Here is a 16,989-nt window from a genome sequence, read left to right on the forward strand (position 1 = left end):
CAATTAACAGGAAAACAATTGGACCAAATAGCTCATCAACAATTGACAACTTTCTTCTTTTTCTTCTTCATCTTCTTTTTGAACATATTCTGAGCATATTCAGGAAATACGTGATATTTTATACATGGACTGACATCATCAAGAAAACAATATTCAAAAAGCATAATTATTCAAAAGACAGTGGTCATTTGAATAATAAGCTTCTGATTTGTCAGATGTAAAGAAACGTATATCTACGTCAAATCTACGTAAAACCGGAGTGTTTACTTAACCTAACCTAAATGATAATGGGCAAGGATTCTTCATATCCCAAACAAAAGTATTTTTTCCCTGATATGAGAGCAAAATCGCCTCTGACCCAGACATTGCAAGGTTTTGCCCTTAAGAACTACAGAATCATGAACTTTGCACCTATTATGTTGTCTGCTAACAATATCAGACCTACAAGAGGAAAGCCTTCTATATAACAGGCCTTTCTAACATCCTAATAAAATATTACTTAAAAGATAAATCCATAAAACCAGGAAAAAAATATGAATATGAATAATCAAAAAGAAAAAAACCTATATAAAAATCTTTATATTCCCATTCATACTATATTCTGGGTTGACATTTTTCTCTCCCCCCTTTATTTGTTCATTTTCACACCCTCCGGCACCAACCAGCTAGTAAGAAAGCAGGAGAAACTCTTGAAGCAGCCCATGATACGGCTGCAGGGCACTTATTGCAGGACTTTTACTCATTCTTTGGATGGAAGAACTCCTGGGGACCCTGTGGATAAGCCACTTTGATTTCCTTGCGAGGAGAAAGGTGGGAAAGAAGAAGAAAATGAAAAAGCAAACCAAGTTTACCTCTGACAGTCTCCTCCCCTGCCCCTTCCCTCCACTCTGGCTTGACAGTGGCCAGAACGGCAAGTCTGAACTTCAGTTGTGATGCCTGTGTGGTGGCAGAATGGAAGAAGACACGCCCTGCCACTGTTCTGTTTCTTCAGGGGTTATTCCCATTCCACGTGTGTTTCACTCCATCTAGTGGCTGAGTTGATAATCACACAGGTTTATTTCCAGCATATTGCCTATAAAATGAGAATGCAGAAGAGCCCTCCTTTTCATCTTCATAATTTGACCGACAGACTTCTGTGCCGGAAATCACTGAGTCCTGCTGGCATTATGACCACAATATTGGAGAAGGTGGATCAGAGCAAGTTCACACTGTGGGGGTCCCTTCTAGGAAGGAGAAAAGCAAGCTATCCCTCCCTGTCACTCCTCTTTCCACAACTTTCTAAGGCTGTTCTCTGTGGGAGTGCAGGAGGTCTTGAACCTGGGTGTGACGACCTCTTCTCTGGGGAGGTCTGGTTTTACTTTAAAACCGTTCTTTATATTTTGCTCTACTGGGTAATCTGGCTGCCACCAGGAAATTTTAGGCTTTCCAAACCTTTATACTTTCTTCTTCTGGTTTTGGTATTGTGACCCAGGGTCTGGGCTTTCGAGGAACTATGTGTTTCCTGAGGAAAAATGGATCAGGCTTCTGGGATAAACTTAAATAAAAAGGATTTATTTGAAGAACAGAGTAAGAAGTTGTTTAAACTGTAACTGTTTTGGAAATAGGTATTTGTAAGTACTTTAGGTCAACTGTATCACACTCTTTGTAACTTTGACTCTTTTTAAGAACTGTAGATTCACTTTACAGATATAAGCTCCTTTCTCTCTCACACTGTCATGGCACAGCACTTTCAGTTATTTCTCAGGGATTTATGCATATAACTTTGTAACACTCATTCATATAATGAACTAACTCGTCCTACACAGGGATGGGTCTCTCCTCTCTTACACAGAACTTAACCGTCTTCTTAACACAGAGACTTTTACTCTTATATTCCACACAGGAAAACTTCTCTCACAGAAACCTCAGGACAAAACTGCTTAACTAACTTCCACTGTCTGCATCAACTGTCATATCTCCTAACAGACACTCCTGATAGACATTTAAATCATCCACACAGCATCCATTCCAAAACCCCTCCCCCTCTCTGTCACTCACCAATCATATCACTTGCCTGTTTCCAGCACTCTAGAGTATCATCACAGTCATACAAACCAAACTTTTAAAGACACACACACAAATAAACATGAAATCGTTACACCAGGACTCCAGTGGTTGGACCCAGTTGCCTTATTCCTCGGGTCACTGGGATAGCTTGCAAACAGAGGGAATTGCATTCCTATGTATGGTGCCTGTATGTTTTTCTGCCATGGGCAAAGAGGCGATTGAGATCCGGAAAATAGAATGGGGAAGGAAAGGCTTAATTTCCTCTCTCTTAGCACTACAGCCATGATCCAGAGTATCCCCCCTCCTCAGTGGGTGCTTTAGTTCTAATCTTTGAAAACACCATGGGAGATCCTAATCATGCATCTCCTGGGTCATATCTAGTTTGGTCTTAGTTATTGGACAACAAGAATGTGGTGGTAGATGGAACAGCAAAAGAAAACTGACAGCACATATCTCTGACTTCAAGCTCTTCCGCATTCTCAATTTACTCGCCAGAAAGTTCCTGTTTCTTCAGGGTGTTTTCCCTGTTCCACATGTGTTTTGCTCCATCTAGTGGATGACTTGATAATCACACAGGTCTATTTCCAGCGTATTGCCTGTAAAATGAGAATGCAGAAAGAGCCCTCCGTTTCATCTTCATAATTTATTTTATTTATTTATTTATGTTTGGATTTATATCCCTCCCTACCCCGAAGGTTCAGGGCGGCTGACAAGGGCACCATGTGCCAATGTTAAAACAATAAAACACATAATATAAAACAATAAATTGCAATAAAATACAGTAACAAATTTACCAAATTACAGTACAGATTTAGCCAAGATGGGTAGAGCTTAACCTCCCTGATAACTTCCTGAGATCTTGTCATCCAATCCAATAATTTGATGAGCAGACTTCTATGCCAGAAAATCGGCATGTCTTGCCCCTGCCTGGTTTTTTTTCAAGCGTTGAATATATGGTCATGTGTTACTATATTAATCATTACAGGGCTTGATTTCTGGGGGAACGTGCCGGAATGGAGTTCTGGAACCTCTTCGATAAAATTATTTTTAAAATGTTTAAAAGTTCATGAGTTTTCAGTATACAGATTGAAAACATCGTTTCCCTCCTGAGAGTTCCGGCACCTCTTTTGAAAGAAAGAAAAAAAGCCCTGATTATACAAACAGAAATGATTTTTTAAAGTACAAAAGTGCTCCAAGAATTGGAGGGGAAGGTTTCTTGGGGCACCAGCTGGTCTGCTCTGTGTACAGCAGGCTCTTCTTGCTGACTTGCAAAACTTTTTTCTGGACCAGGAAAGAGTAAGATAGATACCTTATGACTTTCACATCCGCCTTACGGCTCTCAGTACATCTCATCAATCTTTGCTCAGAGCATCTTGATTTATAACTTTGTTTTCTAATGTATTCAGCCCACTTTCTGGTCAGTTTGTCTCCCGGAGGGGTCACATCAATAAAGCGAGATAGACCTTGCCCAAAGGCTTACAAGTTCAGATGACACACCAAGGAAGGGGTGTGGAGGGGAGATGAGTGCGGCTGAGTTTATATCCAGTTAGACCAGGCTGATCTGCCCTTGCTGGTGTTCTTGCTTGGTTGGAAGAAGTTCAGGGTGTTTCTTCTCTTCATTATTGTTGGGGAAATAGGCAAAAATACTTAAATACTCAGAGTTTCCAATGGATCTTTGCTTCACTAGAGAGGAGACATGTCTTTCTATGTAAAAAGCTTTATTTCTAATGGAAGGGTTCACATGGGAAGCTACAAAACAAAAGAGATATCTAGAGCTACATCTTACATCATTACAGCACAGAACACATGGTCACACAACAATGGAGATTCTCCTTCTTGACATCTATAAGGAAGTCTCCTGAAACCAGTAACCAATGATTACTAGTAAACAGCCTTAGATTTTCCCGGGCTATCTTCCCATTGGCTCTGAGCCAAGTTTCCCTTCCAGGTCAGTCTAAACAATAGTAAACTAGGTAAAGCAGATTAACCCTATAATGACTGAAATCTAGACCTTGCACCTCACATATTTCCAACAATTATTGTATTAATTGTAGGAACTGTAGCCATGAAGACAGCCTTGCTAATCTAAAACAGTTGCCTCTCTTTGTTTTTAAGTAGTTTGTTAAAAATTGTAAATATGAGTGATTTATGCTGGACTTTGTTCCATGTTATATTTTGTTCCATGTTATATTTTTTAATGACATTTCTCTTTTGGTATAGTGAGCTGTGTGAAAATTTGCCAAGTCCACATACAAGCCTTCTCTTAGGTGATGCTTATATGAATATTCAAGAGGTTAGTATAAAAAGATATTTTTTTCTGATGAAACTAGAGTAATTTAAAATAAAATGCAAATAGTGTCTTTTAAAAAATAAAATGCTGGATTTAAAGCCGGTTTTTAAATGAACTGAAGCACTTTAAAATACTGGGAAAGTGATATGTAAATGTTTATTTTTACTGTTTAACAAAGCTTGAGTCCAGGGGCACCTTTAAGACCAACAAAGTTTAATTCTGGGTATAAGCTTTCATGTGAACGCACACTTCTTCATATACATTGAAACAGACTTTGTCAACCATTACATGGGGGGAGTGTTTATATACCAGTAAGGGCTAATTGAAGTCAAGATATGTAAGTAACTGAGTAATAAGTGTAGTGTATTAAAGCAGTTAATAAAACCTGTGAATAGCAGCAAATTAGTATACAGATAATAAAAGAGTTAACAGATGCGAGAACTGAGTGATTTAGCATGTATAGTGAGATAACCCAATATCTCTGTTAAGCCCTGTGGGTTCTATTATTCTGAGTGTTGTAATAACTTGTAATTCTACAATCTCCCATTCTAGTCTGTTTCTGAAATTCCTTTGCAATAAAACAGCTGGTATGAGGTCCCTTGTTGAGTGTCCTGGGAAGCTGAAATGTTCTCCTGCAGGTTTCTCAGTTTTGTGGTTCTCGATGACAGATTTGTGTCCTTTGGTGTAGAGTTTGACCTGTTTGCTTTATGTAGAGAACTGACGGGTATTGTTGGCATTTAATGGCATATACAGTGTTAGAAGATGAGCAAGCAAATGAGCCTGAGAAGGTGTACCTGGTGTTCTTGAGTCCAGTGATTGTGTTGTCTGGGTGTTGTTATTACTACATAGCTGTTGTTATTACTACATAGCATAGGAGCAAGATTCGAGCCATTACCACCTTAGAGACCAACAGGATTTTCGGGTATAAGCTTTTGAGTGTCAACGCTTCCTTTGTCAGATACAAGTAGAAATGGAGATCTCTGAGCCTTATATTCCAGTCCCACCTTCTAACTGGGATATTTATTTGTTTATTTATCTGCATTGTTTAGACTCCACCTTTTTCACAGGGACTCAATGTGGATTACATCGGGTGAGTCAATACTGGGACAATCAATAAACACTGCAATAGGATTAGGGTTGTAAAAGTCTGGAACCAACCAGAAAACTAGAGGACAGAGCTGAAGCAACACACAAGTAGTCATAGAATCATAGAATCCCAGAGTTGGAAGGGGCCACACTGGCCATCTAGTCCAACCCCCTGCTCAATGCAGGATCAGCCTAGAGCAGTGGTTCTCAACCTTCCTAATGCCACGACCCTTTAATACAGTTCCTCATGTTGTGGTGACCCCCAGCGGTGTCTCGGTTCCTAAGATAGGGGTGCCAAGTCGGGTGGGGGATCGCATCTGTGATGTCCTCCTTATTAGGGAGAACTAGTTTCACTTTAAAAGTTCACTTTATTTTTCTTTACTGGGTAGATTCTGCTGCCACCAGGAAATTTTAAGGATTTCCAAACCTTTATGCTTTTACTTTGGCTCTTACTAGTTTGGTAGACCGAGTTTAAAGCTTACGAGGAACTATGTGGTCCTGAGAAGTATTTCATTCAGAGCTGGTATAAACTGAAATAAAAGAGGATTTATTGAAATAAATACTAAATAAGAGGGTGATACAGTGTAACTAGTAATGTGTAAATGATGTACAATTGCTTTGGTATCACACTCAATCTTTTCCCTCACTGACAGGGATCTTTTCATGTAACTTTGTACCACTTGTTTATCTCAATGCCATATATGTTCACTGTTTTCTCCAGTTTGTTATGACACTCAGACTTTCCTTTAATTGTTGTTCACTTAAACTTTACTTTACTTTTTCCTATACATTCAGCTTTCAGCTCTCTTTCCCACTGAACAACCGCAGCTGGTCCTTCTCTAACTGCTTCAACACCCAGAACTAACTGAACACATCAACTGTCAACTTGTAACTCAAAAACCTGACTGACTCACATACTCATCCAACCACATTCACTTCCAAAGCCCCTCCCCCTCTCTGTCAACCACCAATCATACCACACTTGCCTCTCTCAACCGTTCTAGTCTATCTACCACAGCCATGCAACCAAACTTTTAAAGAGACACACTGTCATGACCCCAAGAGGGGTCTTTGGGTTTCGCCGCCACCACCCTGGAGTTTCGGGTCCCTCGGGAGTCCCAGGGTAGCTCCCAAGCCCTTGCTAACCGAGTGTTACAGGTGTGAATGACCCAGGCGGACACCAACCAAATCACACAGAACAGGGTTTATTAGGAAAATTGGGCAACTGGATAACAGGGGGAAAGGTCAAATGAAAATAAACTAACGCAACTGCCTTACTTGGCTTTTCCTATCAGGCCCCAGCTTGCCTAACTCACTCAGGCTCCTCCTTCTCCCAGCCCAGCCTGTCTCTCACGAGACCCAGCCGCAGGGAGGCAAAGGACTTAGAATCTTCTCTCTGACTCTCCCAATGCCTTCTGGGAGTTGTAGGCCTAGCCGCCTCCTACTGCCACCCAGGCCTCTTAGGCTGGCTAGGCCGTACTGGCACAGGCCAGATCATGACACACACACACACACAAAAACAAGGAATCATTACAGCATCTCTTTGCAGAATCCCTGCCGCGGGGACGGCGAGACGCGTTGCACCCGCCGTCGCCAGGACATGACGCTATGCGTCGCTCTGGCAACGGGGCTCCAAACAGCGTCTCGCCGTCCCCGCAGCAGGTATTCTGCAAAGAGATGCGATCCCCCGCCGCGATTTGGCGAGACTTGGGAGCCCTATCCTAAGACCATCGAAAATGTGTGTTTTCCGATGGTCTTAGGCGACCCCTGTGAAAGGGTCGTTCGACCCCCAAAGGGGGTCACGACCCACAGGTTTAGAACCGCTGGTCTAGAGCATCCCTGACAAGTGTTTGTCCAGCCGCTGCTTCAAGACTGCCAGGGAGGGGGAGCTCACCACCTCCCAAGGCAGCTGATTCCACTGCTGCACAACTCTGACTGTCAAAAAGGTTTTCCCTAATATCCAGCCGGTACCTTCCCGCCCTGAATTTAAACCCATTCTTGTGCGTCCTCTCCTCTGCTGCCCACAGGAACAGCTCCCTGCCCTCCTCCAAGTGATAGTCCTTCAGATACTTAAAGAGAACAATCCTGTCCCCCCTCAACCTCCTCTTCTCCAGACTAAACATTATAAAATAGTCACATGACACATTAAACAGTCCAAATATTACACAGTAGGATCCTTCTTACAGTATGCTGGTTATAAGGACTTGGAGATCTCCGTTCCATTCCATACCGGACTTGAATCTTGTCTTCTGCTGCAGACCAGATACTAGAGGGGTCAGGCATTCAGCCGCCAGACGCACATACGTTGGGAGGCATCTTTTTTAATAGTAGGCTCTTCTGTAGCACTTCTACCGTGCCAATTGCTTTGGGAAATCCTTTCCTTGTTCGTCGAGCATTCTAATCCTCCTCAAACGCCTGCTCTGTGAGTAATTGTTCAAATTCTGGCATCCAAGGATAATTCTTGGCTAGTAAGAGAAGAAGAAGAAGACTCAGGGGTGCCGCATGACGGAGGGAGCTCCCGTCTCTAGTTCCAGCTCCTGCCAACCTAGCAGTTCGAAAGCAAGAAACTGCAAGTAGATAAATAGGTACCACTTCGGTGGGAAGGTAACAGCGTTCTGTGCACCTTGGTGTTTAGTCATGCCGGCCACATGACCACGGAAATGTCTTCAGACAGCGCTGGCTCTTCGGCTTTGAAATGGAGATCAACACCGCAGCCCTAGAGTCAGATTCGACTGGCTTTTGAGCAAGGGAACCTTTACCTTTTTAAGAGAAGAAAAGCTCAAAATCCCATCTCATTCTTGCGCCTTTGCGTTCCCTGGGTCATCCAACACACCGAGGATGCAGGCCTTTGAACTAGGATTTGAACTCAGCTCGAAGACCAGGGTTTTGGTCACTGGTCCAAAATGGCTTTCCTGGATAATCTACATGTGACCTTTAGAAAAGGACTTTACCTATATGGAGGTTGGAGTGATTTCATGTAACCTCAGTAGAGTTGTACATTTAGAGCTGTGCTTATTTCTCCTTCTGCCAATGAAACCTAACAGCTACTTAGAATTCACATAAGAAATCAGTCAATAAAAGTTCCTCTACCAGCTTCAGTAAAAGCAGCTCAGTGTGTTAAAATCATTTCAGACTAGCCAAGGCAACCTTGATCTTCCCAAACTTCTGGATCCTCTTCCCCAAAATAAACTGTAATAGAGGAGACTTGCAGTAACGTTCTAAGCAGAGTTACACTCTTCTAGGCCCATTAGCTTCAATGGACTTAGAAAGGCATAACTCTGTTTTGGACAGCACTGTAAATCATGAACAGCAAAGAGAAAATCTCCGAAAATGGAAATCTATTATTTCCATGATATTACATGGAAAAATAACTGCCATGTTTCTGTCATTTGTTTTAGCCTGAGAAAGCTTTAGAAGTTTATGAAGCAGCTCAGAAGAAAAACCCCTTGGACGCAGCCGTGGCACGGAAAATTGGGCAGGCCTATGTGAACACCCATCAGTACAACAAGGTTGAGAAACAGAACATTTTCCCCACTGAGTCTTAGTCAGAAACATGCAGCATACTCTTATCTAGATCTCCCCAATAAATAGAGCCTTGGCGTGTCTATGGGCTTTTCTGCAATCTCATATTCCTCGCTTGTAAATTCCTGTTTCTTCACGGGGGGGGGGGGGGTTTTTTGTTTCCGTTTATGTTGGTCTCTCTCACTGCGCAGTCGATTCAATATAACCCCGGTTTATGTCTGGCATAAAATCCTGCAGTTTAAATCTGCAGGGAGATATGCTGGACATAAATTTATATGAAATCGACCACTAGAGGAAGCAAAACACATGTTGAACGGGGAGGAGGGGGAACCCTGAAGAAACAGGAACTTACAACCCAGCAAAATGAGATTGCGGAAAATTCCTGTGTTCAGGGGCATGATCTGCTTGGCTCCAGAGCTACAAGGGCCAAGCAAGGCGTGTGTGCCTTCTTTCAAGTGGAGACAACTCGGATGTCAGTTTCATTGGATGAAAACAAAACAAATAGAGATAAGCTACCCAAACAGGCTCAGAGGTTAAGACCCTGAGCTGCAGACTGGAAGGTCTGTAGCTCAGCAGTTCGAGACCCGAGTGCCGCATGACGGAGTGAGCTCCCATCTCTGGCCCCAGCTCCTGCCCCCCTAGCAGTTCGAAAGCAAGAAATTGCAAGTAGATAAATAGGTACCGCTTCGGTGGGAAGGTAACAGCGTTCCGTGCGGCTTGGTGTTTAGTCATGCCGGCCACATGACCACGGAAACGTCTCCGGACAGCGCTGGCTCTTCGGCTTTGAAACTGAGATGAGCACTGCCCCCTAGAGTCGGATTTGACAGCCTTTCGAGCAAGGGAAACCTTTACCTTTACCCAAACAGCAGAACTGTATGCTGCAACTTTCACTGGACTGTATCTTCTATCTAGACAACAGATTGGAGATGCATGTTTGAATGCACTCTTCTATATGAGGAGTTCCCAGTGCAGTGCCTGTGGTTGCCATTGGTGCCCACCAAGTGTTTTTAGAAAGTGGGTGGGGTCAGGTGGGGCTCTTGCCCAGCATGTTATCTGATTTGCCACTTAAAATGCAGCTGTCTATGCAGATTAAAGTGGCATTGTTTCAGTGGCAGTGGCACACGCACAGTGGCACACAGAACATTGTGTGCTTTATTCTCTCTCCCGCCTCTTCTTACCTGTAGTTAGCCTTCTTCTCTGTGTGCAGCTCCATCTCCTGCGGCAGCCATTTTGTGATTGGCTCCACCTTCTGTGTCAGCCATTTTGTGGTCACTCCCACTGCCCCATGTCAGGCTCAGGAAGGTTGGGCACCCCTGCCCTATATAGTCCCTCTATAAAACATCCTGCCAGGAAGAAGGTTCCAGCTGCACCTTCTCCCCAGCTTGGTAGCTATCTCTCTGCAGGAAGTATCTTCATATTGGGGTAGGGTTGCCAAGTCTATCTTCGAGGGAGCGGGGGGCTCCTGGCTGGCGTCTTGTGTGTGCGTGCGAAGCGCACGTGCGCCGCACACACATCACCTGGAAGTGATGGGAGGACGCCAGGCACGCCGTGGCCCCGCCCCCAGCGTGCCCGCATCACTTCCGGGTGACGGGCACATCGGGGTGGAGTTCCCCCTGGGGCCCGATCCGGCGGCGCCGGGGAACGGGTCTCTGGGGCGGGGGTTTCCCCGCCCCCCGGGGGGGCTTGGGATCCCTATATTGGGGAGCATTAAAAACTTCCATGAAGTGGCCCGCAACCATGTGATCCTGTTTATGTATCTTGTCCGAAAAGCACATTGCTTCCATTGTTCATTAATCTGTTGACGTGTATCGATTTGCGACAGGCCATCAATTACTATGACGTCGCTCTCAAAATGAGTGAGCAGGACTTCTTGTGTCACGATCTGGCTACTCTCCTCTTGAAGATGAAGAAGTTTGGCAAGGCCGAGAAGGTTCTAAACCAAGCCCTGGATCATGACCCTGGTAACATTTCTGGTTTCTTGGATTCTCTCTCGGGAGCATTCACTTTGTCTTAAGGCAGAAGAAATCTTAAATAGTCAGCTTGTGAGGTAGCCCTGGGCAGATCCTGCAGGGGGGGGGGGTTGGACTAGACGACCTGGATAGCCCTTCCAACTCTGTGACTCTGTTACACAGGGCAGTCCTGGCTGGCTGCTTTTCCTGAGCAGATATTTAATAACCCCTCTCCTTACAAAGCATTTTAAATGATTGTAAGAAGCTGAGTTGATTTGCAGACTTTTAAAAAACATCGTGTAATACCTTTTATTAGGATCAACCCTAATATCACAAAAGACTGAGCAAGCAGTGTAGAGTTCTCCTAGGGTTGCCAACTCAGGTTTGGGAAATGTCTGGAGATTTGGAGGTGGAGCCTGGGGAGGAACCTCAGCGGGGTACAATGCACCCTCCAAAGCAGCCATTTGCTCCTGGAGAACTGATCTCTGTAGCCTGGAGGTCAATTGTAATTCCAGGAGATCTCCAGGCCCAGCCTTAAGTTCTCCAAATCCCTTCATCAGGATAGATGTTTAAAAATGAAAGGGTGTGTGTGGAGAACATGATGATGTTTCAGGGCATGGTGGAAAGGCTCTAGATCTGCATTTTGTAGTGTCTAAGCCCCAGGGGTCTTCAACCTTTTTGAACTTGTAGACAACTTTGGAATTCTGGCACAGCATGGTGGGCACTGCCACAAACTGGCTGCCGCAGCTTACTTTCAATAAAGACCCTTGTGCTATGATAGTAGCTGCTGACAAGGCAACATTTTTAAAAATCTGCTCAGACAATCAAATCTCCAGTGGCCAACCAGAAGCCTTGCTGGGCAAAAGTCCCACCTGGCCCTGGCCACTTTCTAAACACACTTGGTGGGCACCTGGAAAAGCGCCATGGCACCCACAGGCACCACGTTGGAGACTCTTGATCTAAACCCATCGATTTGTATAATGATGTTAGTTTTGATCTTCCAGTTGATGATGTGCCCTCTATGATGAAGGATGTCAAGAACCTAATGTTATTAGCCAAGGTTTATATGGTGTATGGTTTATATGGAAAGAACGTTCTGGAAACTTTGAACAAGGTGAGCATGCTGAACTTTATGCAAGTTTCATGTCCTGCTGGAGGTGGTTCCAAGTCAGTTACCAATATATATGCCAATATATTTTAGGTTTTTCAGAATCGCTGAAACAGCCACCTCTAAGGTACAGACTAGACATGCTTATTTTTAAAGAGCTGGGTCTGTGTTCCCTAGACACATCTTTGGTTCTCCACAGCCACACAGCAGTTGTGGGGAATGGCTTTTAAAAAAACAAAGCAGAAACCATTTGTGCTTAGAACTAGGGATGTGCATTCGGCTAAGTCGAACCAAATAAATACCCAACAAATACCTTAAATTTTTTCAGGTGTTTATTCAGCAAACCGATAAGGTATCTCGAATAAAAGCCGATGACCTTATCCCCTCCCTTTTGTCTCTAGAGTTGTGCCACAGAGTCAGCACACTCCCTGCGATGGCTTTCCATCTGGCTGGCACTCCTGTTTCTCCTGCCGCCCCCCCATGAGGCAGTGGTATATTTTTGGCAGTCCCATTGCCATCTCATTGATTATAGGTTACTATTGCTGTATTTATAATATGGATTTTAAATATGATTTTACTATGTATATGTTTTTATACTGGTGTACACTGCCCTGCGCCCTGTTCCACAGGGAAGGGCAGTTTAAAACTTGAACTTAATAAATAAATATATAATAAATAATACCTGTCTCATGTTCACATGCTAGTGTGGGTGTACCTAACACTGCCCTGTCTTTGTTCATTTTTTGAGGCCTCTGACATTCAGCAAAGAATACTGAAGCGAATCCGGGTCGAACAGCCTGAACTGATCCTTCCTCAGAAACAAGTAGCTTTGGCAATCTACATACAGTATGCTGAATTCTACAAAAAGGAGAAGAAGTATGAAGAAGCCGTGAAGTACTATATCGATGCCCTATCCTTTGTTCCCACTGACAGTAAAGTAAGTATAAATATCGAATCTCTGTGACAAACACATGATAAGGGTGCCAGTACCAGGTTTAGGCAGAAGGTAGACTGCAGTCCACCGATGGGCCACTAACCAGTTTCTAATTGGATCCCTAGAGCCCGTTGTTTGCTGGGATTCTTGGTTTGATCCTGAAAAGCATTTCTTGTGTCCTTAAGCAAGAATGCAGACTCTGGGTCACTTAACACAGATTCAGATATGCTTTGAATGGTACGAGATCCTGAATATACATTTTCGTTTTGTAAATCTCAAAGGCACCAGTGGACCATAAGGATTCTAATCCAAAAAAGGCAGAGACTATGCAAGATTTAAGTTAGCCCAGTCTGTGCAATAAGCCTGCACCAATTTGACTTTCCTGGCTGTCAGTCAGAAAGACAGAAGCTAGGGTTCTGTGTTTCAGGGCTAAAGATCCCTGACAGAGGGGTTTTCTGCATTCTCATTTTCAGGGTTCTTTTTGTAGCAGGAACTCCTTTGCATATTAGGCGACACCCCCCCCCCCAATGTAGCCAATCCTCCAAGAGCTTACAGAGCTCTTCTTACAGGGGCTACTGTAAGGTCTTGGAGAATCGGCTACATTAGGGGTGTGCCGCCTAATACGCAAAGGAGTTCCTGCTACAAAAAGAGCCCTGTTTTCCCTTGCTTGTGTGTTCCTGTTACTTCTGGAAGGGGGGCAGTCTGTTCCACACATGTTTTGCTCCCTCTAGTGGTCAAGCCAATATGACATTGGTTTATGTCAGGCATATCTCCCTGCAGATTTAAACTGCAGGTTTTTATGTTGGACATACAGCAATGCAATATTGAATCAATCATTAGAGGGAGCAAAACACGTGCAGAACAGAACCACACGCACCCTGCAAAGCAATAGGAACACACGGGGAAGGAAAATGAAGATATGGAGAAGCCCAGGATTCTCTACACCTCCCCGAAATGACGATCACCAATATTCCATTGCTAATTGTGTTTCCATTGTATTTCCAGGTAGTGCTAGAATTAGCTCGCCTGCATTTGATGCTAGGAGAGATGGAGCAGTGCGAGCATTATTGTTCTCTTCTGCTTCAAGACGACCGCAATAGTGAAATTGGAACAATGGTATACTTTTGTCATTCCTTAAACAAAAAGTGAATTGTGTTGCTGTTTTTTACTGTCTTTTTTTTACTTGTTCTTTGCAAGTCACCACAAAAAGGCAACAAGAAAAGCTTCTGGATTAAAACTCAGGGGTTTCTGCACTGAACACAAGGAGTGGAGGGCAGGAAATGCACAACGGCCTTGATACGTATCTCAGGCCATGTTAGCAGTGTTCCCTCTAAATTGAGTTAGAGTGAGCTAGCTCAGTTTTTTATCCTCCAGCTCACACATTTTTGTCTCAGCCCAGGACGGATGGCTCCAGAGCAAACTAATTAATGCAGGAGCCAAATGGCTTGCTCACAACTTTAATGCCAGTAGCTCACAAAGTAGAATTTTTGCTCACGAGACTCCACAGCTTAGAGGGAACATTGATTATGAGTGAAATCAATAGTTGAAGAGCAAAATCCAAGTAGCTTTGAAATAATTTGTATACGTTCTCTACTATGCCATTTATAGTTAAGCTAAATCACTTCTTGACCTCTGTGAACTTGAGAGTGGGGGAAAAGGGTCTTGCCTTCTCTCAGATAACTTGCAATATTTTCCACGGCGATAACTTTGCATGGTTTACCGTTGCTGCTGCAGCTGCCAATACAGTACAGTGGCAGCGGGGCTTCCCCATGGCAGGTTTCCATGCAGTTTCCCTGCCCCAGTCCTCCAGCAGTGGCCATTCCCCATCTTCCATGCTACAGGAGCTGTTTTAAGTGTTTATCTATCAGTAGTTGAATATCATTCTAATGTTTGTTGATCAGGTTCTCTGCATTCCCTGCTTTCATTTAGAGAAAAAAGTAAGTCTCTATCCTCTTTTGTTGCCTTTCCTTTTATATCTCTGCAATGAAAAGGACTGAAGACTTTTTTCAAAATGAAATCTGGGAATTCAGAGAACTAGTACACAGACTGTTATAATGTTCCCCTGATATAATGATATTCAATTACTGATTAAAAAACAACTCCCCCTACATTGGCTTGGGGGTGCGGAAAAACTCCCAAACTCTGCTGTGAATGTAACTTCCCCATCCATGTGTGGTAAAATACCCTCAGCTGGGTGCCACTAAGCAGGCTGGGATACTAGCCAGGCCTCTGATGGGGAGCCAGAGGAAACAGCAAAGCCACAGGATTTGTGGGGCAATTTGATGCTCAGTGCAGATCAATGAAGGCAGCTTAAAGGTGGAGAATGTCCTACATGGACAGCACCTTTGAACAGTGAAAAGTGTGCAAGACCACATGTAGATTATTCATGTGTGTCAGCTGCACATACACACACAGATATACACAATGTGTTCATTCACACGAGGCAGCTAAAGCACATGAACATGCCGCAACATGTCACAGATGTTAGTTGATACATGATTTGCGCAATTCTTTCAATACACAATGATGTTCCAGTGACTAAATGGCAGTTCTTTGCAAAGCATTGATCCCCGTTGCACTGCATGTGAAACGTTTGCTCTTTTGCTAGATGATGGCAGATCTTCTGTTTAGAAAGGAGGAGTATGACCAAGCCATACATCTTTACCTAAATGTTCTGGAGAAAACGCCAGGTATTTATGATTAAAGGACAAGTGTGTGTACACATGGACAAGTGCCGAAAGACAGGTTTTTGGTGCCAGTGGTATAAGCGGGCAGCTCCTCTCTCTTTGCTGAGGGCAATTTAGAAGCGAACACCCTTCATTTAATAACACCCCAGGAGTTCATATGCCAGACAACTTGATCAAAATTATTATTATTTCTTAGATTTATGAATCGCCCTATCCCAGAGACAGTTTGGTGTAGTGGTCAAGTGCGCGGACTCTAATCTGGGAGAACCGGGTTTGATTCCCCACTCCTCCACTTGAAGCTGCTGGATGACCTTGGGCAAGCTTGTCTGGACCAAAGGACAACCCCTCTCTCATTCTCAGGCGCTGACCCACAGCCACCTGAGCTCTCAGAGTCTCACCGGGTCCTGGTCCCTTGTTAAGGTTCCTATGCTTCCAGGTCCCCTTTGAGGATGTACATGGATATTCAGCAAGCACTCCTGATGCAGCAAATAAAAGAAAATCTCTCTGCATTTATTTAAATTGTTCAAATGATGAAGAGTGTTTGCTAGGCAGAAACCACTCGGAATCACAGGATTAACAGCACAACAGTAATACTTCACTTATGCTGGGCAGCACCCTGGGCTCTGGAGATCCAACTGCTCACAGGCTCCCCTCGGTAAGGCAATCCAAGAGTTCCTTATCTCACCCATAGGCTTAAGTCACAGAGTCCATTCAGACAGAAGCAGTCCTTTAGGAACTCCTCCTAAAACATCTCCTGTTCTCTTGTCCATTCCTGGGAATGCTGTGCAGCACGGTCCCAACACATTGTTTTACTTCCAGCTGACCCCATCAGAATATTGTTTGAGGAGGGCAGCCTCATCCAGCATGCCCTCAGGTAGCATTTTGGCCTCTAACCGGACACGCTCAGCCCCGCGGCACGTGTGTGTTTTTTCCTGGATCCAAACTGCACACCCAAGATGCTGGACATCTTGCTCTTCTCCCCGGACCTCTGATATTCTGGATTGGTAACTATGGCCCTTTCCGCATTTGCCTGCCACTCTGGATTTTCTCAGTGTTCAAGTCGAGGCGATTTAAGAGAGCCACTCTGGTGTCATGGTGAAGTGCGCGGACTCTAATCTGGGAGAACCGGGTTTGATTCCCCACTCCTCCACTTGCACCTGGCTGGATGACCTTGGGCAAGCCGTAGTTCTGATAAGAGCTGTCCTTGAAAAAAGAGCCGTTTCTGTCAGAGCTCTCTCAGCCCCGCCGACCTCACAGGGTGCCTGTTGTGGGGAGAGGGAGGGAAAGGAGACTGTAAGCCGCTCTGAGACACCTTTGGGTAGTGAAGGGCGGGGTATAAATCCAATCTCTTCTTCTTCTTCTTCTTC

General features: G+C 44.2%; 1 protein-coding gene across 1 annotated transcript in view; it reads left to right on the forward strand.

Annotated features, from left to right (window-relative positions):
* Window positions 1-16,989, forward strand: part of TTC21A (tetratricopeptide repeat domain 21A) — a 67,623-nt gene that overhangs the window by 34,007 nt on the left and 16,627 nt on the right. The window contains exons 16-22 of the mRNA XM_015412801.1: window positions 4,267-4,339; window positions 8,821-8,931; window positions 10,767-10,917; window positions 11,898-12,007; window positions 12,750-12,938; window positions 13,941-14,051; window positions 15,544-15,625. Coding sequence (XP_015268287.1) covers window positions 4,267-4,339; window positions 8,821-8,931; window positions 10,767-10,917; window positions 11,898-12,007; window positions 12,750-12,938; window positions 13,941-14,051; window positions 15,544-15,625 — 827 coding nt within the window. The remainder of the gene's footprint in view (window positions 1-4,266; window positions 4,340-8,820; window positions 8,932-10,766; window positions 10,918-11,897; window positions 12,008-12,749; window positions 12,939-13,940; window positions 14,052-15,543; window positions 15,626-16,989) is intronic.

Source organism: Gekko japonicus, unplaced genomic scaffold, assembly GCF_001447785.1.
Source record: "Gekko japonicus isolate JY-2015 unplaced genomic scaffold, Gekko_japonicus_V1.1 scaffold887, whole genome shotgun sequence".
Lineage (NCBI taxonomy): Eukaryota > Metazoa > Chordata > Lepidosauria > Squamata > Gekkonidae > Gekko > Gekko japonicus.